Source organism: Chenopodium album, chromosome 24, assembly GCF_948465745.1.
Source record: "Chenopodium album chromosome 24, dcCheAlbu1.1, whole genome shotgun sequence".
In the NCBI taxonomy this organism is placed as follows: Eukaryota; Viridiplantae; Streptophyta; class Magnoliopsida; order Caryophyllales; family Amaranthaceae; genus Chenopodium; species Chenopodium album.
In genome coordinates, this window is record NC_137857.1 from 28,884,453 (window position 1) to 28,911,918 (window position 27,466).

Genomic DNA, 27,466 nt, shown 5'->3' on the forward strand with positions numbered 1-27,466 from the left:
ATTTCCATAGATAGTCAATTTTTATTTGAAACATCTTTTTCGGTTGCCAAATAAAAACATAGGAAGTTGGAAATCCGAGGAATTGAAATTATTTGAATTTGTTTGGCTGACAAATTCATGGGAAGTAGAAATCCCATGAATTTCCACTTTCTATAAAATGGGGGAAGTTAATTACTTAGAATTTCCTAGGAAGTTCAATTTCATGGGAAATCAATTTTCCAAAGAATTTACTTTGGTGATCTTGTTGTCTAAAAAACATTAATTAGGACGTTAAACTTGAGAGTCAATACTAACCCCAGCGTTTATGATCTTTTATTAATCCCCAGTCCCCCGCCCACACTATCTATCTCTCCTCCACTGAAGTTGAGCTCTGAATTCTCTATTCAAGCAGCTTCAAACTTCAGAGCTTTATATCCTTCAATGAAGCAGTTGCTAAGGTAAGATACGTGTTTATGCCCTTCTTTAAATCATTCAGTAATCAGTATCAATTTCACAATCAGGGTTTCATTAATTTAGTTGTCATTTACCCAATTAAGGGTTCTTCTTGGTGAATTTTGAACTTTTGTTTATAATAACTGAAAGATTCTAACTTTCGATTATGTTGCTAGAATTTTTCTATCATCATTCTTTAATAGAGGAATTTTATGTGAATTTTGGAGCCTAATTAGAAAATTGAGTCAAATTTGGTTGCTAATTTGTTGCAGGCTTATGTTCATAACCCTTTATTGTAGGACGGAACTATGAAGTTGAACCTTTTCTCACTTGCCCCGGGGCAGCCGCTCCTCCTGCCCCGGCTCGGGTTCGGGTTTGTTAAGTTTCCATTCTATGTTCAGTGCTCTTCCAAGCCAATGCTTCAGCTGTCTTCCTCTTCTAATGTCACTAAGAAGTAAGCTATTGGTTTTTAACCTTTTCTTTTATATGGTTGCTTAGCTTGTAGTTATGATGTTCAATGATTCACCCGTTCTCTTTTAATTGCAACGTTGGGGATGCGTGGTTTTTAAGGAGAGGAGAGGAACTGAGTGATGATGAGGAGAGGGATAGTGAGAATCATTAGCCGCAATGTTTTACTCAACGGCTCAAATGGAATATGTTGTGATTAGAAGAAATTGTAGGTGTTACATTGTTGTAAATTGTAATTGTCTGTGACAATGTTAAATTAGAAACTATGGCCACTATAACTTGTTGGTTTATTGTTGGGAAGTAAATTGCCAATAATTTGGTAATAGAGTATTAGAATGGCCTACTTGACAATAATTATTGGCACTCTCATTTTTGACATTGTTTGTGAAGATTAGGAAAAAGTGTCAAGAAGCCAGGAAAGAGAGAACATCACCTATGGAAACGTAAAGAATCTGCTGGTTCTGGTCAGAAAGCAATGAATCTAGTTCGAATTGTAAGTTTGTGTCATTATCTATCATATAAGTATTGTTATTATTTGTGAGCTAGCTGAAGCTGATGGGATTGTGGCCTGTATTGCCTAGGCTTGCTTCTAACATGTTACAATTGACATTTGTATGTGATTTTATGAAAATTCCCCTGTATTAGTTGTGTTCCATCTTCCCTCCATCAGTGTTTTTAGTGGACTTTCCAAATGCAGTTTAAGTGATTACTACTTGTGGAGGAGGCAGTAGTATATGCAATGAGTTTGATAAATGTTGCTCTCCCGTAGTCCCATTGTTGGCTTATGTTTCTTAACACTGTAAGGGGCATCCTTTTACTCTTGTTTACAATGCAGTAGTTTGTATTGGTAGGTTTCTGGACTTCCTAATGAGAAAGAGGCAGTTTATTGTGCATTAGACAAATGGATTGCATGGGAGCTGGAATTTCCAATGCTTGCAGTAGCTAAGGCTCTAAGAATTTTGAAAAACCAAAGGCAGTGGCCGCGAGTTATTCAAGTAAGATTCGTCTCTAAACGTTTTTAATCTCATGAATCTGTTTGGAGAATTTTGTTTGATCACTGGTCAATGAGCTCTTTATCATGTCTGTCTTCTTCTATTTTATGTTAAATGGTTTTGAATGTGAAGATGTTAAAATATTATTCTCCAACGTTGAAATAGTGAATTGGGAATGATCAAGGTAAAGGGAGTACAAAAGATTAAAATAGCATTTCTGTTTTGGATGGAAGTTACAGTACACTTAGAACTATATTTTCACTTCTTAGCTTGTCCATCATATATCCTGTTTTATAAATTTACTCTGTTGATAACCAAATGATGGTATCTGATGTTGCAGTCTAAAGTCTAGTAATCCCTTTGACTGGGGCTTTTCATGTACTCGTCTTAGTGGTATTTAACATAGAAAGTGTAGTTATCTTTCTGTCATTTGGAATATCAAAAAGTGTTTGATTATATATAATGCAAAGTATGAAAGTCAAACCCCCATTCTGACTAAAGCACCAAAGTTACATCATTGCTGGTCATGGAAGTCAAATGGAGGACATTGTCAGTAAATTCTAGTAAAACCTTTCAACTGTTCAATGAAGAGATTCCCTTCTCTTCACAGCCCTTTAATAGATACCCATGTCTGGTAATCAAGAAAGGCAATGGCAGTGTAGACCCTTGTTCTCCTTAGAAAATATCTGACTGGTGTTTTGTTTTAAAATTCCTTCCCCTTCACTCAATATGAGCTCCCTCAAATTCTTCCAATTTGGTTCTTATCTCCTAGGTATTCGAAAAACCCCAACTTCTCTTCAGTCCTCACCACACATTTGACCAGCACTGACCACCACTCTATGCACTATCCTCACTGTAGTCCATCACTTGTAACAATCACTGCCCCTAGTGTTACCCAATTTACTAGTATGAGATTGGATACGAGTATGCAATTTGGTACCTAGTATTATTAAATTAGACCAAAATATGCCAGTTTGATGTATTTTTGTAGCCTTTGTTGGCTTGTTGTTCACAGGGGAACTAGGTGATTACCCTACAAACCCCCAACAACCTGACCCCACCACCGCTCGGCCTTGGCAGCCCTAACAACAACCTCAAATGGAGTCAAATCTCAACCCCACTGTCATCTTAATTTGCCAAACACAATGTGCTATTCAAGAAGTTTAATCTTTTATATTTTACTCACCTTTTCATGTCTCTTATCTGTAGTTGATAGCTAACCAAACACCTCAATTGTTTGTTCAACACAGATGTTGTGCATCAACTGGGTTATACTTTGCTGAAATTTTCACTGAAAGTTAAATTTGCATTAGTATAAACTATAAAGTGGAAATTTACAGGGGTACTGTAGGGAATATTTCAAGCATTATGAGTTATGACCCCAAACTTGAACCCCACTGTGGTCATACACTTAAGTATGGTGGCGTTCCAAAGGGAAGAAAGCTAGAGTAAAAGAGTCGCCAACAAGTTTTAGGAACTTGTAAACCCAAAAACGATCTAGGAGATCGTCAACTCCATAAGGTCAGGAACCAAATAGGGTTCGGGGATGAAGGTACGAATCCAATCTACAAAAGAAAGGACCCGCCCTATAAAATAGGCCTCTACTTTGTTCAACTCATATTCATGTGCGCTTTCTGACTAACATGCAAACATTAGATTTAGCCCTAAACCTGTTTATCTATGTTGGTTGAATATTAATGCACAAACAAAACTATTATTGGCGATCACTTGAATTAAAATCATATTAGCCTAAAACAAATTATTAATTATCTTATTAAGCGTGATTTCAAGTACAAATTCTCTTTAACAAGCATAAAAGGCGTGATCAAGCAATAATAATATATATATATATATATATATATATCAAGCAACATAATAATAATCATCATAATAATAATCATGTTAATAATAAAGCTTAATAATAATAGCAAGATCCTAGGCATGATACTAACAAGATTAATAACAAATCCTAACATGTCACTAAGCAATAAAGATCAAAGCTTTAAACCTAACATGGTACTAACATGATAACATGATATTAGAAATAATAAGAGGCATCCTAAACATTATTCATCAGAATTGGGCTTATAATATATCGTTGGAAAGGTCTTTTCAAACCCCATCCAACTACACCATTATTGGACCCTTATCATGGACCAAACTAAACTGGATTGGACATTTTCATAAAATAGAGCAGGTTTTCGAAAACAGAAAGAAGGATTTTAATGAAACAAAACCGCAACACTTGACTTTTCACACTTTCGATTACGATTATGGTTTGACGTGAAAGGTATTCATCATCGGGTTTGGTTTTGGGGAGACACAAATGGGTGTCTACAATTAGTGTCAAACATTTGTGAGAAATTAATACATAGATGGTGTTGTGTTGTATCACTGCTAATTGGCGAATCTCTTCTTATGGGCGGCTCCTTTTAGAAATTGATAATATAGGAACAGTGCTGAAACCTGTGCAGGATGCATAAAATTTGTACATATCATTAATTTGAACTTTTAAATAATGATGATGTCATGTTGGATCCAGTATTTAGATGAAAGTGTGAACATTTGTCCATTCATAAATGTGATATGTTCCAAACATATATTTTTTTTGCATAGCAAAATAATAACTTACTCAAGTATAATGTGCTAAGATCTCAAGCCTAAAGTTGCATTTACATCTCTTTTGTCGGTGTCATGACTGCCATCTAACTTGAACTTGAGGTGGATTATGTTCTAAATGGTGCAGAAATGAGCTTACTGGTTCTTGGTGTCATATAGGTTGTCAAGTGGATGTTGAGTAAGGGACAAGGTACAACCATGGCAACATATGATACAGTCTTGTTGGCTTTTGACATGGAGGAGAGAATAGATGAAGCTGGATCTTTGTGGAACATGATTTTACATACCCACACACGATCTATTTCAAAGCGGTTGTTTTCTCGGATGATTTCCTTATATGATCATCACGATATACCAGAGAAAGTGATAGAGGTAACTAAAAATCTCATTTTTGTTATTTGTTGCCTATGATTTATGGTTTTTATTTTATTGCATCAAGTCCATCTCCGCCTTTGGCTTTATAGTGTTCTGATATTCATCTGAAAGACTCATTTATACGTTTTCCACCTTTTCTTGTTCTTTGGTACCCTGGTAGTCTGGTACAATCCAATGTTTAAAGTGCTTTAAGTATTACTAGGTGTTTTTTTTCCCTCTCTAAACGGTGAAGCATATTAGCATGAGACTTAAGAGGCCAAGCTCTTAGTGTTGCTTAAGGTCCAGACTCCAGAGCATCATCTAGGATACTGTCAGGAATATCATTTACCGAAGAAAAGATAAATTCTCTGCTAAAAGGTTTTTTAGAAGCTCTATGAAGACACCCTGAAGTCCTAACTTCAACACCATGTTAGTTAAACCTTTTGCTCTAGAGAAGACTTCACCATTGCATTTGCTAGACAAATATCGCATTATTGCTTCAGCTTGTGTCTTTTTGTCACTTTGTATTAGTTTACTTTTTTTCACTCCCATACAGCTCTTCCATCACTTAAAAAAAATAAAGTTTCTGCATAACCTCTTAAACATATTGGTTTCTATATTACCTAAACTACAGAGGCACCATAAAGCCTTAGACTGTCATCACTTGTGTTTCTTTGTTCTGTGTTTATTTTTGTATGTGTTGCCTCACTTATGTGCTGGTTTTAGATTTCTTTGATTTCTTGGCCTAACACATCCTCATGTTTTTGTGTTCAACAGTATAAATTTCCGTTCTGGTTTAATCCAAGTACAAACTTAGAAATGGAGTTTGTAACAACTAGCATTTAGACACATCCATATTTTACATGTGTTAACACTCATATGGTTACTTTTATCATTTGCATCTGATTTTCCATGTCTTTGCATAACCCAGGTCTTCGCAGACATGGAAGAATTGGGTGTCAAACCGGATGAGGATACAGTCAGGAGGGTAGCGCGAACCTTTGAGAAACTGGGACAAGAAGATAAGAAGAATCTGGTCATTAAAAGGTATGGTTGTAAATGGAAATACATCCATTTTAAAGGTGAAAGAGTCAAAGTCAGGAGAGATCTGTTGGTTGATTCAAAGCTGAATTAGCATTTGTCTGCTACTTGTGCAAAAAGATTCTGTAGACTTTAGTGTGCATGCTGCTTGTGAAACTCCTAGTTTCTGCATCTCTGCTGTTGATTGAATGTTCATTTCCGAGAGGCCGGTATTATTCAAAAGTCTTGGACAAGTTACGTGTTCAAAATATTTTCCATTCAATGATTATGTTTGAGCTGCTGGACACTGAGATATCTAAATGTAGAATTTTTAAGTTGGAAATTAGGAATTTTTGAGGATTCAATTCAGCCCAACTTCGTCTATATCTTTACCCATTAGTTTTTTGTATACAATAGTAGCAATACTGCCATTAGCTTTTTGTATATGTATATTTACTTTTTGGGAAATTCTACATTATAACCCGCTACTTTTTGAAATTCTACATTGTGTCCCTACTTTTTGAAACTTCTACACTGTAACCCCAAGGTCTCGTTGGTAACTCTGTTGTACCCTTGCCGTTAAGTGTCCGTTATTCCAAAAAAATTAAAAAAAAATTAAAAAAAGAAAACCAAAACCACCAATCCAACCACCCACAACCAGCCGCTGCAACCCACGGCCAGCCCTACCCCCGTCCCCTCGAACGCTGCTCAGACCCCCTTTCCCTCCCACGCGACTGAACCGCCCCGATGACCGTCCCCTTTCCTCGTAAAACCACTCGTAACCCCTCCCCCTCGAAAAAACCTTAAATAACCTCCAATCGCCGGAAATCAATGAGCCGCCATCTCCCTTCACCGCAGCCGTAGCCTCCGCTGTTGTTCCTTTTCTCTCTCTCAGCTCTAGCCTCCTGCTACCAGAAATTGAAAGTTAGGGTTAGGGTTTGGGATTTGGGGGTTGGAATTTGAGTGATTTTGTTGAATTTCCTGGTGGGTGTTTCGAAGGGGAAAGGGAAGGTGGTCGGGGCAACGCAAACGTCGGGGGAGGGGAAGGAATCTAGGCGGCCGACGCTCCAGGGGAAGGGTGGTGGGCTTGCGGTGGCAACGGGCTGACCATGGGGTGGTTTTGGTGTTTTGATTTTTTTTTTTTATATTTTATTTATTTATTTAAATAAATTTTTTATGTCTAACGGAACTATATTAACGGTGATTTAGCATCAAGGGTACAACAGAGTTACTTACTATACCTTGGGGTTACATTGTAGAAGTTTCAAAAAGTAGGGGCACATCGTAGAATTTCAAAAACTAGTGGGTTATAATGTAGAATTTCCCTTACTTTTTTCATTAAGGTTAATACATAGGTAGATGCACATGATTTTTGCAACAGTTCATCAAACCAGAGTTACATTAATTTTTTATTTAGTTGATCTCAATGCTGACCCTAGTTCATGGCAAGCATATCCTCAATTTTCTTGCATTTCGTCAGCTTATTGAGTGTTTAACATAGCCTTCAACACACGATGTTCTACAACCTCTGTGCTTAAGTGCTGAAATGTTAGCTTCTTGCAAGACAAACCAATATCCTGCCTTTGTACTTCAACTTCAACATTTATTTTCCAATTTTTAACTCTCCTCTGGTAGGGATACAATAGGATTTGCTGTTTTGTATGGTGAAGACTTACAGGTAATTACTCTACAATATATCGTTCGTGTTTCGCCTTTAAATTTTAAGAAAAGATGTCTACCTTGTGTGTGTGAGAAATAGATGACACTATCAACGCAGAACATCTTGTAAGGGACATTTATAGAAGGCTTGATTTGTTACTAATGATGGAGAACCTATAAAACTCACAGGTTTAATTAGGCTGTTAAAAAAGAAAAACTATGAGTAAACAATCTATTATACCCTAATTCTATTCCATTGTGCCTTGAAACTTCTAAACTGTCTTTTCAGTTTAAAACCCAAGGAAGGTATAAGCCCCTGAAGTCTAAAATTCTTCCTTATACAGAAGACACGGCTATGGGACTCCTCACTGTATGAAATCCATCAAACCATGTCAGCCAGCCGAATTCATATTCTTGTCCGCTCGCTTGGCTATTGGAATATACATCTTTCTCGACTGTGATACTGAAGCTTTTCTTCTGCCCCTTATGCCTGAATATCAACATACTTGGTGAGATATTTACTTTATATCCCATCGGTGGAGTCACAGAAGCAAAGTAATAACTTCTGCCTTTACCAACATTTGTAACTGTCCTAGTGACTGTCACACTTCCACTGAGCTTGGAGATTGCAAGGGAAGGTTGGTTTAAGTCATTAGTCTTAGGTAGGTTTTGTGGGCATTTGAATGATGGGTCGAAACCTGGCATTCTTAAGCTGCAGAGGTAAGTCAAGTAGTCAGTGTAAGATGCATCATACACTAGACCGGGGTCTGCTGCCTTTGTGGGTCGGAAGTGACCTGCTCCGTATTGAAAAGGATTCGCTGGTTTTCCCATAGAATCAGTTATGAGAGATTCATTGTTGTTCTTCAGACCAGCTGTATGAAGAAGAATCAAGTTAAGGTAAAGAACGTAAAATTTTGAAATGTGTTTTAAACTTGAGTGCTACTGTTGAGGTGAGTGTAGAGTATATTGTTACCTGTGGTCATGAGTGCAGATCGAATGGCAGCAGAGCTCCAAGTAGGATGGACAGCTTTGAGGAGCGCAGCAGCGGCAGATACATGAGGGCAGGACATCGATGTTCCTGAGTAAATATTCCACTGCACTATCCTGTCATCCGCAGCCAACTTAGTTGGTGAATCTTCTTCACTCCATGCTGCCAATATGTTTAATCCAGGGGCGGTAATATCAGGCTGCAAGTAACAAATTGAACTCAAGATTATTGCATTTTCATGTAATTACTGTATATACTTCATATTAAGCAAAGTACGAAAGCTTGGGAGCTTTTCAAGTCTGAAAAGGTCATGGATGTACCTTGAGAATAGTGGGATCGACAACATTAGGTCCCCTACTAGTGAAAGAGGCCATGAAAGGTGCTGGTGATGTGCCAACCACTGTCGTTGCTGCCAGGATCTTGGCAGCCGGATATCTTGTAGATTTGATGTAGTTGAGGAGTTGCATGGCTTCATATTCACCCACAGCAGTCGCAGGAAGAACGTGGGGATCGGCCACAACCTCCTCTCCTTGGCCTTTAGCATTGCCTAAGATGTAGCCAATGCCACCTGCCCTCACAACCTCCATCCCTTTACCAACCCTTGTTCCATTTCCTCTTAGGCAAAATACTATATTACCATTTGCTTTTTCTGATGACAGACTGTTAGGAAGGCATTGCCTGTCGAAAATTCGCAAATTGAAGTGTTACATTATTGTAAAATTATATCAACAAACAAGCAGGCAAAAATAACATAAATCAGCTACTTACCCAGCTAATACTTGGGTGACATTGGGTAGACTAATATCTCCTGCATAAACCAGTGGATATGTCACATTGTCCAACCGATAAGTGGTAGTTGTCTGACCCTGCAATAACAACATAAGATTCATCATAATCAAAACACATCTAAAAAAATTCGACATGTACAATAATTGGCAAGTAATTGCGCGCTGAATGCCATTAGAGTGCTGATAATTCGTATAGAAAGGAGTGTACTATGGCATTCAAGAAGCACAATAGATAATCATAGATTACCTGAATGATCATTCCATTACCAAGCACAACAGGAGCACTAAACTCCCTATCCAAACTGCTAGCCCCAACAGTAATAATCCACGGCGCAGTGTTAGACAATGTCCCGGCCTGAGGTCCTGAATTCCCAGCACTACAAGACACCACAATACCCTTCTTGACAGCGTGCAAAGCTCCAATAGCAATGCCATCCTGCGAATACCCCACTGGCTTCTGTGTCCCAATTGAAATGCTCATGACATGTACGCCATCATTGATAGCATCATCCATAGCAGCCAACATGTCTGCATCAAAGCATGTGTTTCCATCAACCTTGTCATGTCCCGGTATTGCCCAGCACACCTTGTATATTGCTAGTTGGACTAGTGGTGCACCCCCGGAGGCTGTGCCCTCTGCTAATGCACCCATGAAGGCGGCATCAGGGACTGTTCGGCCTCCTACGGTAGAGCTAGTGTGTGTTCCATGCCCATCTTTATCGCGGGGGGAAAGGTAGTCCAGCTTTCGGTCTAATGAACCGTAGACACTCTCATAGGCCTTAATGTAGTATCGCGCGCCTATCACTTTCCTGCCATGGAAAAAATTCAACAAGGGAAAAAAGCTTATTTACATAGCAAATTTTGTATACTTGTAAATCAAATGACAAAAGTTCTTAATCAAACGTATAGAAAACTTTAAGGTAAGACATTTTTTGTATAAATCAAATGGCAAAAGTTACTTAAAACTTGGCAAGTTAGTAATTTTTGTTAATAATAATAGTAGTATTTACCATTACTTTAAACAACTAGGCTTATGAGTATTTCGTATGATTTTTAGTGTGAATATTGGTACAATGGTTGTTGCATTGTTTAATTAATCAAACCTATTTTATGCTTGTTTTTCCTTAATTCAATCAAGGCCCTAATAAATTAAATTTTTAGTTCTTACGAGTATTAATGAATTTGTTTATTTATAAGCACTTATAAATTCGTCACATCAGAAATTAATTAATGTACCAATCTTAGCTTGTATCAAAGGTCGATTGTATAAAGTGGCCATGTCGTCTTACGTTGAAATTCAGTTCAGTTCAGTTCAGCTCAGCTTACTCCTAATTTCCTTCTCTTATAAAATATTCATTTCAGTTCAGTTCAGCTCAGTTCAGCTGAGTTCAGTCAATGAGAACAGACCCTTAAACTATATTATTTTAGCTCGTCTCAAGCTTGAGCACAAAGAATAAAAAAAGCTACTCATGACCTAATTAAGTTCGAACAACAAAAGGCTTGAATGAGCCAAGCACACACAAGAAAAAATACAACTAATTTGCTCGAGTTAGAGCACATGTGTTTCATATCAAGTTTAACTCAAACAAATTAATACTCTGATCAGCTTGGCTCAAATCATTGACATCTCTACATGGCATGGTTAAGCTTGGCTCGAGCTGGAGCTTATGCATTTTATATGAAGCTCAGCTCAAACACATTTTACTCAGGCTCGACTCATTGACATTTAGATGTAGTGTTGTAAAAAAAATTTTAAAATGGCAATTTATAGTGGAAAGTAATAGTATCAATACTTATTAATGTGGCAATTTTTATATCCATATTCAACATAATAAATAATTTATACCTAATAGCTCAAGCACATTAATTGGGACAAGCTCCCATGAGCTTCAATGATCGAATTATGATACTTTTTTTTCGGTTTATGAAACATTCTTTAACTTGTAATCCGTTTATTTTTTTAACTAATCCACTTTGATTGGGTACATATGTTAAACGGTAACTTTAATCAATAATATCTTTAATGATCAATGAGTATAAATACTTTAATGTTGATACACAAAAATATACATTGTAACAATATGTATTTTTTCTTATGTATAATTCATCAATATTAGTCATAGTAAAGTATGTGAATATTGGAAAAAAAAAAAAAAAAAAAGCAAAAAAAGAGAAAGGATTGCTTTTTTTTTTTTTTTTTTTTTTTTTTTTTTTTTTCACTTGGATCATTCATATAAGGACTATCTATAATTGAAACTCATGAAAGAATATTGAGACTAATTATTGTGTCAAGAGTAAAAAAAATTACTCCGTAAAAGAATTTTATATTTGAAATTTGTGTGCTCCTTTTTCGGGGATTGTTGGGAACGATGCTAACACTAGTTCACAAGCCAAGAAAATAATTTTAATTAAGTCACACCTGTGAGCATGATTCACCAAACATTTCATGTGATCATTCTTAAAATCTAGAAAAAGGAACCTTTTTCATGGAAAGAAATAGGAATTGTTGCCATCATTAGAGTAGGAAGGATACTTAGATAGATGTACCATACCTAACATTATCAACAAGAAAAGTCAGTACTATTAGTGTATCTACAAAAACTCCTTCTTGTACTTGTTTAGTTTACACCCTTTGACTTCAAATTTAACATAACCTAACTATTTTTTAGCTTATTATAATAAGAATTGTTCATAAGTAAATCATCTTATTATTATTGACTATTATGGGAGTTACTTCGTTAGTGTTATAGGGATTACTCATTCAGTGTTACAAAGATTAGTTCGTCAATCTTATAGGGGTTACTTGGTCAATGTTATAGGGATTAATCAGTCAGTGTTGTAGGGGTTACTTTGTTATTTTACAAGCGGCCACATAGTATGACCAGCCACAACAAGACGGGCAGTAAAAATATTAATACTTAATATTTTTTTGATTAATAATTTAAATTAAAGGTCAAAGTTTAGATAAAGGTCAATGTGTGTTAACTGTATAGGAACAAATGAAGTACCACACTACATATCATAGGCTTAGCTCTTCCTCTTCATAAATTAATTATTTAGTTTATTTGGTAAGAAATGTTGTTAATTTGCATTAATATATGCACTTAGGAAAGGCAATCTGTCTTTATGATATCAAAGAGGAATATGCAGTGGTACACGTATGGATAAGGACAATACATGTTCATAGCTTATAGAGTCATAAGTGTCTACCTCACTCCAACATCTTAAATTAGTAAGATTAAATTTGATATAATGAAGAATGTTGAGAGCATACTTTGCAAATTAGGATCTAATTTCAGAAAAGATTCGATTAGGCAATCGTGAATAAATGAAATTATTAAAAGATTATGTATTGATTTGATTAGGTGATCATTAACCAAAAACGAATATTTATATCTATGATTGCGCAATCATACCACATACGAAGTATTGTGTAGCCGTGTATATATGTTCTCATACAAATAATCTAAATTATCTTTGGGTATGTGTATCTTCTTCACTCTTTGTAATTTTGATTAATTAAATTTCAAGATGAGTCGAAGCTCAAATCAAATAATTTTAAAAACTCACCTTTTCTATATTATTGCATCATAAACTCAATCGATACATTTGATTTAGGGTCTGTTCTAATATGTTTATTTTCAGTTAAGTTCAGCTTTAATAAGTTCAGTTAAGCTCCTAATTTCCTTCTCTTATAAAATATTCATTTCAGTTCAGTTCAGCTCTGCTCTAATAAGTTTATTTCAGTTCAATTTAGCTCAGCCGAGTTCAGTCAATGAGAAACAAGCCCTAATTAGTTGAAACAAGTAGTACAACAATTGGTCGAATTGTCCGATAGGATAGGTAAACCCACTTTAAGGGTTGTTTGATACCAAACTTTGTCTATAAGCAAAGTAACAAAAGAGTTGCATAGTTGTGGTCAATAGTTCTGCATCAATGCATGTAGTAACAGGGCTCACATGAAAAATAGATATATGGGAAAATACACCCAAAATAATAAGTAATTAAACGTATCAAGTTGGTAATTGGGGCATCCCAAAGCATGTCCAAACAACTATAGTAAGATCAGTATGTGTGGTGGGTCATATTGTATGCACTTCACTACAATTTCGGGTCACGGGATTTCTTTTAAAGAAAGTCCTAGGCTCCACAATTAGTACTAACAATGGATTTAAACAAATTCTTGTAAGGTATAGTCTCATTATAAATCATAATTCCGTGTAGAAAGAGTCATATAGACGAATATTATCCAAAATTTAGGGTCTGTTCTCTTCGCATTATTTTCAGTTCAGTTAAGTTCAGCTCCAATAAGTTCAGTTCGTAATTTCCTTCTCTTATAAAATATTCAGTTCAGTTCTACTTCAATAAGTTTAGTTCAGTTCAGCTCAATCAATCAGAACAGACCCTTATAATCTCACGGTCTCACTCTTTACAACTATAACCAACTAAATTAGCTTTCATCTATCCACCATAATTTCATTATAATGTATGTGTATATAATTTTCATCATAACATAGACTAATTCAATCCATAAGTAATTTTTAACGGTTCAAAATAAACTAGAATGAGAAGATTGCTTTATCTAATATGCGTGCACTCATAAAATTATATTTGTTCCAAATCAGTACTCCCTTCGTTTCTATTTATCATCTAAATCAATATGAAAAATAAAGCTAATAATATAAATTAGTTGAGTGGTCATTTCATATAAATAGAATATTGGAATAATAATTGTAAGTTGTGAGAAAGAACCAAAAAAGAAAGGAAAGGTGAACTGACCTATTACAATGAGAGGAGTTGAAAGCATCACCAGTTTGGCAGATACCTTTCCATGATTTAGGGATTGGTCCCATTCCATCGTCACTATAGCTCTTTGATTCTGGCCAAAATCCTGATTTACAAGTCAATCATTATTATTTCTAACTTCCTCTAATCTTAAACAATAGAATGATCTTAACGTTTTATATTAAAGTTTACATACTTTGATTAAGCGTATGTAGTACTTAATATTGTATAATTCGTAGCAAGATTTATTATAAAACCTTCTATAAAACAAGAACTAATTATTATAATACCTTCGATATTAATACTCATATTAGAAAACATTATTGCATCAATTTATTATAATACCTTCTATAAAACAAGAACTAATTATTATAATTTTATGACAAAAAAATTGATGCGAGATAAATGGCATCATAGTTAATGAAATATGATAGTATTATGTCATTTTATATATGCGTATGTAGTTGACATACTTGACAAGAGGGAGGTCGACTTCTCGGCTACATTATGAGGCTAACGTCATCTTTCTTAAGAATGATAATGACCATAAGAATATATTGATAGATATATTCTCTATTATGATTTCAGAGATAACGTAACACAAATGTCATATGATAATACGATCGAATCTCATTTGACCCCTCCTTTCAAAGTGATATATATTAAACGATAAAATTAACTTAATTATTTCTTATGTTTAGTATATGTATATTGAAAAAAACAAAAAGTGTATATCTCTTGTTTAAACTAAAAATATACATACATATCCCGTATATGTGATTCGAGACTATTAATATTGAGACCATAATAATAAGATTGAGTGTACAATGAACCGTAATGCTAACATTACACTTTAGCAAGAGTAAAGATTTTTGTAATATAATTTGCTGATCGTTTATCAAGCTTAAAATAAGCATCCTTATAATATGATGTGTGTATAATACTACACGATACAAATTACCTTATCTTTTTGGAGAGATAAATGCCGTGTTAATTTTATTTTAATAAGTTATATAATACCGATTATACTCTATTAATCTTTTTCATGAATGGATGACGGAGAAAATTGGGAATCAGCAAAAAATACTAAGGATATTAAGATTAAACAAATAATTGGCACACATAAGGCTAGATTTAGGTGAATTTGCGTACAGACTACAGAATATTCTATCCACCTTTTTCATGAAGTGCGTGAATATTTCTCTGTATGTTGCTTGCCTCTTTTTCTGTGTGATTTCTTAAGCAGAATAATTTTACGCTTAACTTATTGTATGAGATTTGAGTATTAGAATGTTTACGTATTAGAATGTTTAATGTACAAATATGAGATAAAAGAGTAACTTATTTTATGAGACTTTGTAAATGTGGATACATTTAAGGCTTGATTGGTTACCTTACTTTCAAAGTTTAGTTAAGTTAAGATAAGTTTACTTTGGAAAAAATAAGTATAGATAAGTTCTAAATCCAAATTTAAATTATAACTAATATAAGTTCAAATATGTTTTTTTTTAAAACCAAGTTCAAATATGTTTAAGCAAGTGAGAATCAGGTGAATAGAACACACATTTATCATATGATAAATTAATTTTTAAAAACTAGTATCTTTTAATACTATAAAAATTTGAAATTGTAAGCTACATTTCAAATGATTTTATTTTTTTAGATAGTATATATTGTTGACATTCTTTTTCAAAGTATTCAAATTTTGAGCATACAATATTAAATAGGATTATAAGATTTATATTTAAAGAATTATCTTAAACTTAAAATCTAACGTTAATTGATATACAAGTTTTGTAAATTTGTTGAATTTAGATCAATAGATCTTAAGTAATGTATTTTTATTTATTAAAATTAATAGAAATAATTTTAGGAGGTTAATTTGCCATGCTTTTTAGTGTTTGCATTAATTTAAGGATCTACTTTTGTAGTTTCGTGTAAATACTACGTTTGGAAGGCCAAATACAATGGAATAGCAACCATTGGAGTAAAGGACACTATGATAAGTGTTGATATGTGACAAGCAATTTGTTTAACAATATTTTTAATTTATTAAGATATATTTTTTTTGTTTTTCGAAAAATTAAAGATGCTAATAATAAGTCATGGTCCATTATATATCTTGGCTTGGAGAAAAAGAATAGGAAATGAATTTTCTTTATTAGTAGTTTTGGATTGGATATAGCATAATCTCTTCCGAAAAAGATGAACAACCTACTTTTAAAGATAGGGCTTAAAACTTTTGGATAAATTTATTCTCATCCATTTCGGCTAGGTTTATTCTCTTCCTTTGGAAAAAATTGAAGACCATGTAAAAGCCAAAGGAAAGTCCAATGAAGACTTGTGATTCTTTCCGATTGCATGTTGCAATCATTATATTTATATCCATGCAATATTTGATTCCAATTTCCAAGCGCATAAGGAAAAAAAAATATAGCACATCATAAATTGAAAAATATGATCCAAATCAAATTTAATTGTCAATTATATTAAATCAATTTATACTATTAACGTGATTATAAATTTTAGACAAAGAGATAAATAATTTAGTTACCTCTATTAATTTTAGAGGAAGAGATAAGAACTTACCACTATCTAAGACGCCAACAATGACATTGTGTCCATACTTGGCTCTTGATAGCAAACCTTCACTATTCTCCGATTGAAAGTGCAACTGTGTATTGATTTCTTCCTCCAAACCTACGAATTGCCATGATCTTGTTGTGTGCATTTTGTGCTTCATTGGATGGCTTTCGAACACCGATACCACTTCGTCTAATTCTATAATAATAGCAACACAAATTCATTACTTTGCTCAAAATGTGAATCTTCATGTCGTGTATAATAACAAAACAATTAAATACTAATACTTTTTTTAAATAAAACATTTGTAGTAGTATTTAAATTAGCGATCTTGTTAAAATCATTCAACTTTATATAAATTTTACTAATTGATAATTATCTATATCTATTATTTCTTTAGTCCAAGGATAGATGACACTTTTCTTTTATCACGACAATGCAAAAATTAAATTGAAATTATTTTTAATTTTAATTAAAGGTACATAAAAACTAACCTAAAACAAAATTTATAAATAGTATCAAATTAAAGTCAAAATGTGTCATATAATTTAGAACCGAGGAGGTACAAGGAAAAAACACAGATTTCTTATTTAGGTGCTACGTCGTTTTTTTAAACCAATATCTTGGACGAGTAACATCAACAACAACAGTAAAGTAAAATTTCAGTTGAGTAAAATCAGTAACGTAATAATGGCTTGATTTTCTCCCTTAATTGTGACCCGATATTTCATTTCAGATTAGTCGCGATAAATCATAATTATCCATTATGATTATCATAAATATTAATTATATTCCGCAATTACATTAATTATGTAACTATTTAATTAAATCAGAAGAAACATTTCATAGAATCAAATTAAAATTTTTTGAATGTGACTTTAGAGTCGAAAAACGAGCAAATAAAGAAGACAAAAGGAATAAATCACGTACTCGATAATTTGGAGGCTTGAGCAGGGGTAAGAGTAGCAGCAAATCCATTAATACTATGCTTGTAACTATAAAGCATAGATGCTCTGGCCTCTTCCTCTGTTTCCTTAACAGAGGACAAATAAGAGTGATGAATTTCTTCAATTTCATGTGATTTTTTATCTCCTTTATGCTCTCCAAAGTATACTATATAAACCTGTCATTATAATCATAACATATTATAAAATTAAAAAATGTACCAAATTTTTGGCATACCAAATACTAAAATTTGAATAAAAATGTTAGCACAAGTCCATAACATAATATACATATATGCTAGGTATCAATACCCTAGACTCGTACTATGGCACGGGTCGAAAGCTAGCGATTTATTCGTTATAGCGGACGAACCTGTTTATCAGAGGAGGAAGCTAGAATTGGTAAGAGGAAAAAGAAGAGAGAAAAGAAGGTTGAGAATATCTTCATTGATGAATTTTTTTTTTTCTATTGTTTTTGGATTGAGATATGAAATATGAGTAGAGTTGTGAGTGGTATTTATACTATTAGAATCTCATAGAATTTTGGAGGTTATCTTTTCAAGATTCTGGATTTTATTAATTAAAATTGTATTACCTCATATTTTACAGGTTGCAACCAATGCAAGGGAATGCTAGTTTCAACCTCAATTATGTGATTGGAAAAGTCCAAATTATGTAAAGTGTCATTTGGGTTTTGTTTTGGTGTTTCGAACCTTATTGGGCCATTGGCTATTTGGCTATATGTTTCTTAGACATAATAAAAAATTTCCTTTATTAAGGTTGTAAATTATGTAGGGGTCTGCACCCAGTGAAAAAATGACATTTTTTTTTTGTTGTAATTGTAATTGTTAATGTATACGCAATATATATATATATTTTTTAAAAAGTACTTTCTTCGTTTCTTTTTACTTGCAACACAGCCTTGTGGCACGTGTTTTAAGGTCGGATTTATGTAATGTAAACGGATAAATTATTCATTATAATTTTTATAAATGATGCTTAACCCTATTCTAATCTTCGTGTAAAAATTATATTGATAAAATCGTTCGTTTACCCTCACTAATCATCTCCTAAAACTCCGTGCCTAAAAGGTGTGTTGCAAGTAAAAGAAAACGGAGGAAGTATAAGATACAAGTTAGAGATTAAGAGTCTGATCACTCCAGCTTAATTTCAGTTCAGTTCGACTCCAATCAGTTCAGTTCAGCTCCTAATTTCATTCTCTCATAATATATTCATTTCAACTTTCTTCAGTTTAGTTCAATTCAACTCCGATCCAATCAGTTCAATTCACCAAATGTGAACAAACCCTAAGAACATATTCTCGCAAAACCGTGCAAATACTACATGTGTAGTCGTAGTTCTTTGAAATCTATGAGGGGTGTAGCCTAGCTAGATGAATGTCCAATCGTTGTAAGTTACATTTGATTGTCTCATTAATAGGATCCAAATTATAGTTTACAAGTTTATAATATCTTGTTAGTGGCTACCTACTTTGTATATATCATATTGAGTTACTGACCTGTTTGATACAATCAAAGTTTCGTCTACGTGCGTAGGTAAATCCACACCTAGCTATACATTCATACATTGTCTCTAACTATTTAGTCCTTATAAACTAAGTTGACAGTTTTTACACCAATATATATAACTTTCTCTGTTTCCTCTAACATTGCAACATAGGTGAAGGACAAAGTTTTAATAAGAGGAAAGAGATAAAGAGAAATATGATAGATTATAAAACATATTTCTGGGCCTCAACCATTAGCTTAAGCTTTTGGTTGAGTTGGTCCTCTATCATGGTATTGGATTCAGCGTGACACAAAGGTCACGGGTTCGAATCTCATCCACCTCCTACTTTCAAATGGAATGTCAAGCGCTGGGTATGAGGAGGGCCCATGCTGCATCCACATGTTGAGTTGGTCTCTAACAGAATAAAGATAGAAGGCTCATGTAATGAAAAGAGAGAAGGAGGGAATACATGTACAAATAAAATATGTTGAAATATTTGTAATTTTTTTTAAAATAGTAATTATTACAATATTTGTGAAACAAATGAAGTATTAAAGTAGTCCTAACTTTCATATCAATAAAATGGCTTAAAAGATTTATGCTCATAATTGTAGACTTTGTAGTTGTAGTTGGGTCTCCCTACAAATTTTTTTTTTCTCCCATACCTTTTTTCATTTTTTTTTTCTTTCTACTTTTGTCTCGTGCAAATATTGGTCTATTCACTCTAATTGGTCTATTCATTCTATTGGATGTTGTTATCTATCCACGCTCGTGATCACCTTTGAAGAACAAATACAAGCAGTTAATAATTTTGCACTTTTGCATAGGTCGGTCCATATCCATCTATTCTCTTGTCTCATATCTTGACTTGATAAGAGTAAGACTTGGTCTAATGATAAGAGTTGTATTTTATAACTAACTTTAAAATTACGGATCTTATTCTCATTAGACACTTAGGGCCGGTTGAAATTAAATTCCCTTATTACCCCTCCTCACTCATATGGAAACTAGTTTAAATGCTTATGCAGATCAAATTAATCTATGTGAGGTTTTGATTCAGTTAGTTGCCTTCTACCGTATCATTAAAAAAAGTGGTACAACTAATCTTAAGCAATCATGCATACAGTATATTGGGTACCATTTTTGCTTGCAACATCCATTTCAATTCAATGTAGTTTGGCCTTTTGTGGATGTTGTAATCAAACATATATTTCTTTACACTTTTAAAAGCAATGGTGCATACCATTCACCGTACCTCCTTTAGCATGTCGCATGGACCATCTTCTTAGGTCTAGATTTGGTGGGTTCATTTGCAATTCAAAATATACGCCTAAATTAGCTACCACCACCATTCATTGCTTATCTACAAAGCAAGGTGTATTCGATTTTATCTTTCAATTGGAACATTCACATTCCACCTAGATGCATACAAGGATCGGTCAAAATTAGAGCCATCAAAAACCGACCCGAACTGGTGAATTCAAACCATTTCAAACTGTTCCAAAAAGGAACCGAACCGCTATAAACCTGTTATTTTAAAACCGTAAACCGACCCGACCCGATCTTTTAAAACCTGAAACTGAACCGATCCGAATGTTTGAGAACCGTTAATGAACCATACCCGTTATCAAACCGAACCGATACAACCCGAAACCGAGAACAATCCGAATCGAATACTTTCGAACCCGATAACAACCCGACCCATTGTAAACCAAAACCGTTTAAACCCGACAAATTAAAAACCCAACAGACCAAAATCGTTTTACAACCTCTGGTTAGGAGCGAACCGTTTATAACCCGTAATAAGTTATGACCGAAACGTTTACAACTCGTAACCGGTTATAACCAAACCATTTATAATTCATAAGTTTGTACCCGTTATGACCTTAGAGTTCTTTTTTTCTTTTTTTTTTTTTTGGTATATTTTATCAGATTTAAAACAAAGGGTTTAATTTGAATTACGAAGTATTTATATTGACAAGGTTTGGAATTTTGATGCCGTTGAAACTCTTATGCTATAATATTATCGTCCTCTTACGAATAATGGCTTATGGAACACTATATTGTATTTAAAAAAAAAATCTAAATCAAAAGCTAATTCTAGATTTGTTATTATTATTTCATGCTGAAAATCGTTATACAAAAAAGTGTCATAAAGCTAAACAACTAATTAATACTCCGTATGATCTATTAGAATAACTAATTAAAGAATGTTGAGGATATACTAAAAGATATACGATAACGAAACCCGTTTAAAACTGTCAAACCAGTTGTCAAACCGACTGAGTTTAACTCGAACAAATTATGACTTGAACCGATTACAACCCGACCCGATTAGGACCCAATATGTTTTGACCCAAAACTGACAAACCCCGATTTTAAACCAACCGAATTTAACCCGAACCGATTATGACCCAAAAAGAAATTGTAATAAAAATAAACCAAACCAAACCGAACCGACCTGAAATTATTTAAAACTGACCCGAACTGACCTGATGATAATTCCAACCCGTTTAAAACCGACTCGTTATAAATCAAAAAGCGATAAACCGAACCCAAAACTGAACCGCAAACTCGATTGACACCCCTAGTCAAAATACACATGTTGCGCTTTGTATAAAATGAAGTACTCTATATAAAAACATGTCTTTAAAAAAATTTTGGTTGAAAAGGGGTTAAATAATGATCTAAAATTTTAATAATATTATAGGAAATTACATATATTCCAAACTTTTTACTTCTCTTCAATTCCTAAAGTATGTATCTTCAACTTTGATTAAATAACTAGCTAACATGAACTTATCATTATGATTTACCTTCTCAAATTAGGATAATGTTCACATTTATTGAACTGAGCTAAACTGAATCGAATTGATTGGAGCTGAAGTGAACTGAACTGAATTGATTGGAGCTGAACTGAACTAAACTGAGCTGAATTGAATATTTTATGAGAGATGGAAATTAGGAGCTGAACTGAACTGAACTGAACTGATTGGAGATGAACTGAACTGCACTGAACTGATTGGAGCTAAACTGAACTGAACTAAAATTAAGTAAATGTGAACAGGCCCTTAGTCTCATATGAGATTTAATTTGTTTTTAGGTCAAATTATTCCCATTACATATCCAGATCAGCTCCTACCCTAACAACATAACCAGCAACAAGGCAACAGACAAGCAATATATTATTTCAAGTAAAGCTATAGACTATTGATATTTTAAGAACAATAGTGTATGTAGACTGAGTTTATTGTAGTTTGTCTTTTAAATCCATTTGCTTTTGAAAGTTTTTCTTAATTTGACTTTTACAATAAAACAATCACTATTCAAACAAGTTGGAATATTAATAAAGGAGGGGTGGGTAGTTCATTGTCCCTGAATTTTTTTTTAATTTTAGGATGCCAACCAGAATTTAGCTCCGACTACATCTAAATTCGACTTGAGTCGCAAACCTAGCTTATGGTGGGTGAGATTCTCAACAAGAGTTTCTACCTTTAGGGGTTATTTTTTTTTTTTTTGAATGTTGTGACTTTTTCTCGTTCCATTTTTCATTGCCTATGAGGCCATGAGTTAGGAGTGGAAATGGTTAATTGTCAACGCATTTGTACCAAAAATTTTCATAGTAAACATTTAAATATGAAATACAACTTGTAATTTTTCATAAAACTTTATCTTGCCCGGGCGGGCTCACTGGTTGGTAGTAAATAAAGGTTGAACGCCGACAATTGCTTTTTCGATCATTTTAGTTTTGTGATGTTAGGGCTTCTTGTCGGAAAAAAAACTTCCTTTTGTTCTTTTTTTTTGTCCTATTTGAACTTTTTATAGTCAAGCTTTTAAAATTTTGACCAAAAAATTAACATTTATATCCTACAATCATATAACTAAAGCTAAACTTTTATTCACGCCATGAGACATCGACTTTTGGCGTTTCAACTTTTTCGCTAAGTGTCGTGCCACATAAGTGACGTTAAACCTTTAATACAATACCTCTTACGCTTGATAAAAAAATTTAAGATAGATTAATTAACATAAAAAAGTTATTCAGGGTTTTATTTCTCATAGGACTTCTAATTTTCCATATGAATAAAATAGATTATAACTTTAAAAAAAAATAAATACGTTATTTTAAAAATCATTAAATTTGTTTATGACATATATAAATCAACTAAAACGAGACATCGAAATATTGTATTTTGGCTTTTCATGAAGTGTCACATCACGTAGACAAGAAATAAAAATTAATGTGACATTGTAGACACCCATTTGTGTCTCCCCAAAACCAAACCCAGTGATGAATGCCTTGCACGTTGTGTTATTATCGAATGAGGTGAAAGTGATTCGAAAGCCAAGTGTTGCGGTTTAGTTTTAATTAAATTCTTCTCTCTTTGTTTTTGAAAATGACCTTATTTATTTGAAAACGTCCATTTTAGTTTATTTTGGTCCATGATAAGGGTCCAATAATGGTGTAGATGGATGAGGCTCGAAGAGACCTTTCCAACGATATATTATAAGCCCGATTCCGATGAATATTGAGGAAGTTATGGCCAAAATACTAAACTGGGCCCGGTTATTTATTTTAATACGGCCCAATGATCTAGAGGAGGGCCCAATATTAATTGTTATTCCTAAAATTATTAGGATTAATTATAGTTTTCTAGAAGTTTCTAGAAAGTTCCTTTTAATTCTAATATTGTTAGATTTAATAATTAATTATTTTTAAAAAGATTTTTATTTGGAATAAAATATGGTTTTATTATCTTAAAAATATATTTTATCTTCTGTACGGATTCCGTAGGTCAAGTTGATTAAAGATCGGATTCCGCGTGAAGAAAAACGCGCTAATACAGGCTGTCGCCAAACGACAAGTCTGTCGCCGCGCGACAGACCCTGTCGCGTCGCGACAGAGTTAATTCCTGGCGACAGCGTGGAGTTTTATTCCTTATCAAATTCTATGTTTTTCCGGATTATTTTCATTATAAATAGCGTCCAAATCCCTGTTTTCAAAATAATTCACAATCATCAACTCTCATCATCAATTCTCTCTATTCCCTCTCAAGAATTACTTAATTCTTACTTTTTTTCTCTATTTCTAAACTAGCTTTTCAATACAATATTCCGCATTCACAAGATCTTGAGTCACTTAGCCAATTTCGAAGTTGCCTTCGCCCTAGATGTGAAAGGTTGATATTTTCTGAGGGTTTGGTCCAAAACTAGTCTAAACTTTATTTAATTTGATTTCAATTTAATTCTTTAATTCTTTAATTATTCTTTATTATTTTCATTGAAGTTTACTAACTTGTGTATTTTGTTATTAGAAAGAGGTACGAGTCTTCAAAGTATGTAATCTTATTACTCTCTTTCAATGTAGAAAGCATGCTTATTATTGTTTTATATTCCTAGTATCATGTTAGGATGTATTTTATGCTTTCTAGTATCATGTTTAGGGTGCCTTTGCTCTTTCTAATATCATGTTAGTACCATGTTAGGTTTAAAGCTTTGATCTTTATTGTTTAGTGACATGCTAGGATTTGTTATTAATCTTGTTAGTATCATGCCTAGGATCTTGCTATTATTATCAAGCTTTATTATGCCTTATCATGCTATTATTATCATTATTGTTGATTATTTATGTTGCTTGATATATTCTATTGATATTGCTTGATCACGCCTTTTATGCAGGTTTAAAGGGAATTTGTACTTGAAATCACGCTTAATAAGATAATTATTAATTTGGTTTAGGCTAATGTGATTTTAACTCAAGTGATCGCCAATAATAGTATTATTTGTGCATTAATTTCAACCAACATAGATTAAACAGGGTAGGTTTAATATAATGTTTGTATGTTATTCGAAAAGCGCACATGAATACGAGCAGAACAAAGTAGAGGCCTATTTTATAGGGCGGGTCCTTTCTTTTGTAGATTGGATTCGTACCTTCATCCCCGGACCCTGTTTGGTTCAAGACCTTATGAAGTAGTTGATGGTCCTTTTGGATTGTCTTTTTGGGTTTACAAGTTCCTAAAACTTGTTGGCGACTCTTTTTGCTCTTTGTCTTTCCCTTTGGAACGCCACCGTACTTTAGTGTATGATCACAGTGGGGTTCAAGTTTGGGGTTATCGTAATGCTTGAAATATTCCCTACAGTTTTTGGCGACTCCACTGGGGAGGATTTCTATTTATATTCCTGAAATTTATTTAAATTTTAGCAGTTATTTAGAATGAGCGGATGAGACTTGAAAAATTCTAAGTATTTCATGTGCGTAATTTGATTAACATTATTGTCATATGCATTAAAAGGTCCTCATGGGAGTACCCCATGAGTCAATCCATAGGAATTTTACACGTAGGAAATTTGGGAAATATCTTTCATGACTAGAATCGAAAAGATAATGCGAAATCTTGAAAATTCGAAGGACACAGAAACTTGCCAAGGCATGTAGGAACTAGCGTCTAGAAAACAGGGCTTGTCGCCCGTAAAAAGTTTCTGTCGCCTGGCGACATAAGCTTTTTTGCGGCGACAGTCCCTGTAGTCTGGCGCCAAGTTCTTCCAATACCGAGCCAGGGGTCTGTCTTCTTGCTTTGACCATTTCTAGTGTTGTTGGCTCGATTTTGCTTATTGATTGAGTCATTTTCTCACTTTTCTGAACCCATATGTGTTCTACATATGGAAATAACCCTCTGGGGGTTCCTGCTTCACCTGCCCAATGGAATATCCCACGATCATGTGCAAAGTTCAGATTTGGGTACGTGTAATGTTTGTGAATCCACCAAACCATGGAGTCGAGTCCGAGTTCATCTCGCACTCGCGGAATCCTGTCCATTCGCTCCAACCCTCCCGGTAGGCTTGTGTGCAATGCATATGGATTCTTAACCATGGACCTTTTTGACTTAACCCATATCCTCGAACTTTAGAGAACTAGAGCCATGGTTAGGTTGCAAACTCATCTTGTGACTATGTGAACTACTTGTGCACCCCTTGCTTGTATTTATTATATGTGCTAACCGTTTGTTTGACTTGTGTCAAAGACTAAATAAATTGACTAATGACTAAAAGGACTTTGTCTAATTAATTAATTAATTTTGAATTAATTAAAGGCTAATAAATTAATCAATTCGACTTAGTACGACTTTAGGCATGTCAATTTAGAATAAAATTACTGGAAACAGTCCAGATTAATGTTCCAGCAATGGCGCAGGAATCTGGACTGTGGCGCTGCAGTTTAGCGTCTGTCGCCTGGCGACAGTTTTGTCGTCTGGCGACAGGCTTTAAACAGTAGCGACAGTCCTGTTGTTTTTAGCGACAGTCCAGTTCTTTTGCCCGAGTCACCACGACGAGTTTAATTAACAGTCTACTAATCGGATCAATCAGTTTGTTAATGGTTCAAATCATGTTTAAGTCTTTAATTGAGTTTAGGCACTTAAAGTCCGATGGTCATACACTAGTAGTCAAAGCATGTCACTCACATACACATAAAGCACACACACAACATGTTTGTCACATTATGACCATGTCTAGAGAGTCTTGAATGCGTGTTTTCCGTCATTTTTTAGGGGGGGTAAGTCGGATATTAATCCTCCAATTTTTAAATTCCCTTAAAATATATACCCCATTTTTTTTTTTCACTTTTTCTTTTAAATCTTTTAAACATAAAGTCAAGTCAATTAGAGTCAAATATTAAAACAAATATGGTTTAAATTACAGCGCGTGGTCAAGAAAGGAAGGGCGCTTAATCAAAGACAACACTTTTGTTCAAGTTTTACTTTTCGACAAACCAGTCGGTAGGAAAAGGAAAGCTAAGAAGGCAATGGCTAGTCAAGAAGAACTTAATGAAGTCAAGGGACAGGTAGCCAACTTGGCTGAAATGCTGCAAAACCTATCGTTGCAAATAAATAATCCTGAAAAACAAAAACAAATGGACCTAATCTAGGAAAGCTTGGGCAAATTGTCCAGCGACTTTAGATTTCAAGAGATTAGCTCCCAAGGGGTCTCGGTGGATAAGGACCTTCTTCCACAAAAGTTCAATCCCAATGACATCCCTAAGTTCAAGGCCATGGATAACTCCTATTTTCATTTAAGAGCTTTTGAAACTGTAATGAGTATTAAGGGGATAGATAGAAAGGCATTTCATTCTGTATTTTCACTATCTTTAGAAGCTGTATGTCAACAGTGGTACTTTTCACTTGATAAAGAAAAGACTTCTAGTTGGGAATCTATTGTGAGCGCTTTCATTGAAAGATATAAATGCAATATACAAGTTGAAACCGATCATAGAGAATTAGAAATGCTGAAACAAAAAGAAAACGAGGGTTTCACCTCCTTCTTTAA

At 34.0% G+C, this 27,466-nt stretch overlaps 2 protein-coding genes across 5 annotated transcripts; one reads left to right on the forward strand and one right to left on the reverse strand.

Annotated features, from left to right (window-relative positions):
• Nucleotides 1-295: 295 nt before the first annotated feature.
• LOC145610041 (Pentatricopeptide repeat (PPR) superfamily protein) lies at nt 296-6,411 on the forward strand. 3 transcript variants are annotated; one of them, XM_081665286.1, is made up of 6 exons: nt 296-437; nt 705-886; nt 1,291-1,393; nt 1,752-1,895; nt 4,671-4,883; nt 5,797-6,411. In XM_081665286.1, the coding sequence occupies exons 2-6, from the start codon at nt 741-743 to the stop codon at nt 5,998-6,000; spliced, it is 810 nt and encodes a 269-aa protein (XP_081521412.1). In that variant the 5' UTR covers nt 296-437; nt 705-740; the 3' UTR covers nt 6,001-6,411. The 3 variants fall into 3 exon arrangements, with proteins under 3 accessions (XP_081521412.1, XP_081521413.1, XP_081521414.1); XM_081665287.1 differs by having other exon boundaries at nt 732-886; XM_081665288.1 differs by lacking the exon at nt 296-437 and having other exon boundaries at nt 756-886; nt 1,296-1,393.
• A 1,269-nt stretch (nt 6,412-7,680) lies between these two features.
• LOC145610040 (subtilisin-like protease SBT5.6) lies at nt 7,681-18,155 on the reverse strand. 2 transcript variants are annotated; one of them, XM_081665284.1, is made up of 9 exons: nt 18,006-18,155; nt 17,619-17,811; nt 16,695-16,886; nt 14,100-14,211; nt 9,568-10,129; nt 9,301-9,398; nt 8,853-9,210; nt 8,518-8,731; nt 7,681-8,416 (listed from the first exon to the last, which is right to left on the reverse strand). In XM_081665284.1, the coding sequence occupies exons 1-9, from the start codon at nt 18,078-18,080 to the stop codon at nt 7,881-7,883; spliced, it is 2,340 nt and encodes a 779-aa protein (XP_081521410.1). In that variant the 5' UTR covers nt 18,081-18,155; the 3' UTR covers nt 7,681-7,880. The 2 variants fall into 2 exon arrangements, with proteins under 2 accessions (XP_081521410.1, XP_081521411.1); XM_081665285.1 differs by having other exon boundaries at nt 17,945-18,076.
• Between the last annotated feature and the right edge of the window lie 9,311 nt (nt 18,156-27,466).

Coding starts and splice junctions, on each gene's coding strand:
- LOC145610041 (XM_081665286.1), top strand. CDS start 741: ATGAAGTTGAACCTTTTCTCACTTGCCCCGGGGCAGCCGCTCCTCCTG. Junction 1,896..4,670: donor AGTGGCCGCGAGTTATTCAA/GTAAGATTCGTC, acceptor GGTGTCATATAG/GTTGTCAAGTGGATGTTGAG. Junction 4,884..5,796: donor TACCAGAGAAAGTGATAGAG/GTAACTAAAAAT, acceptor TGCATAACCCAG/GTCTTCGCAGACATGGAAGA.
- LOC145610040 (XM_081665284.1), bottom strand. CDS start 18,080: ATGAAGATATTCTCAACCTTCTTTTCTCTCTTCTTTTTCCTCTTACCA. Junction 14,212..16,694: donor TGTTGGCGTCTTAGATAGTG/GTAAGTTCTTAT, acceptor CTTGTAAATCAG/GATTTTGGCCAGAATCAAAG. Junction 10,130..14,099: donor AACTCCTCTCATTGTAATAG/GTCAGTTCACCT, acceptor TTTCCATGGCAG/GAAAGTGATAGGCGCGCGAT.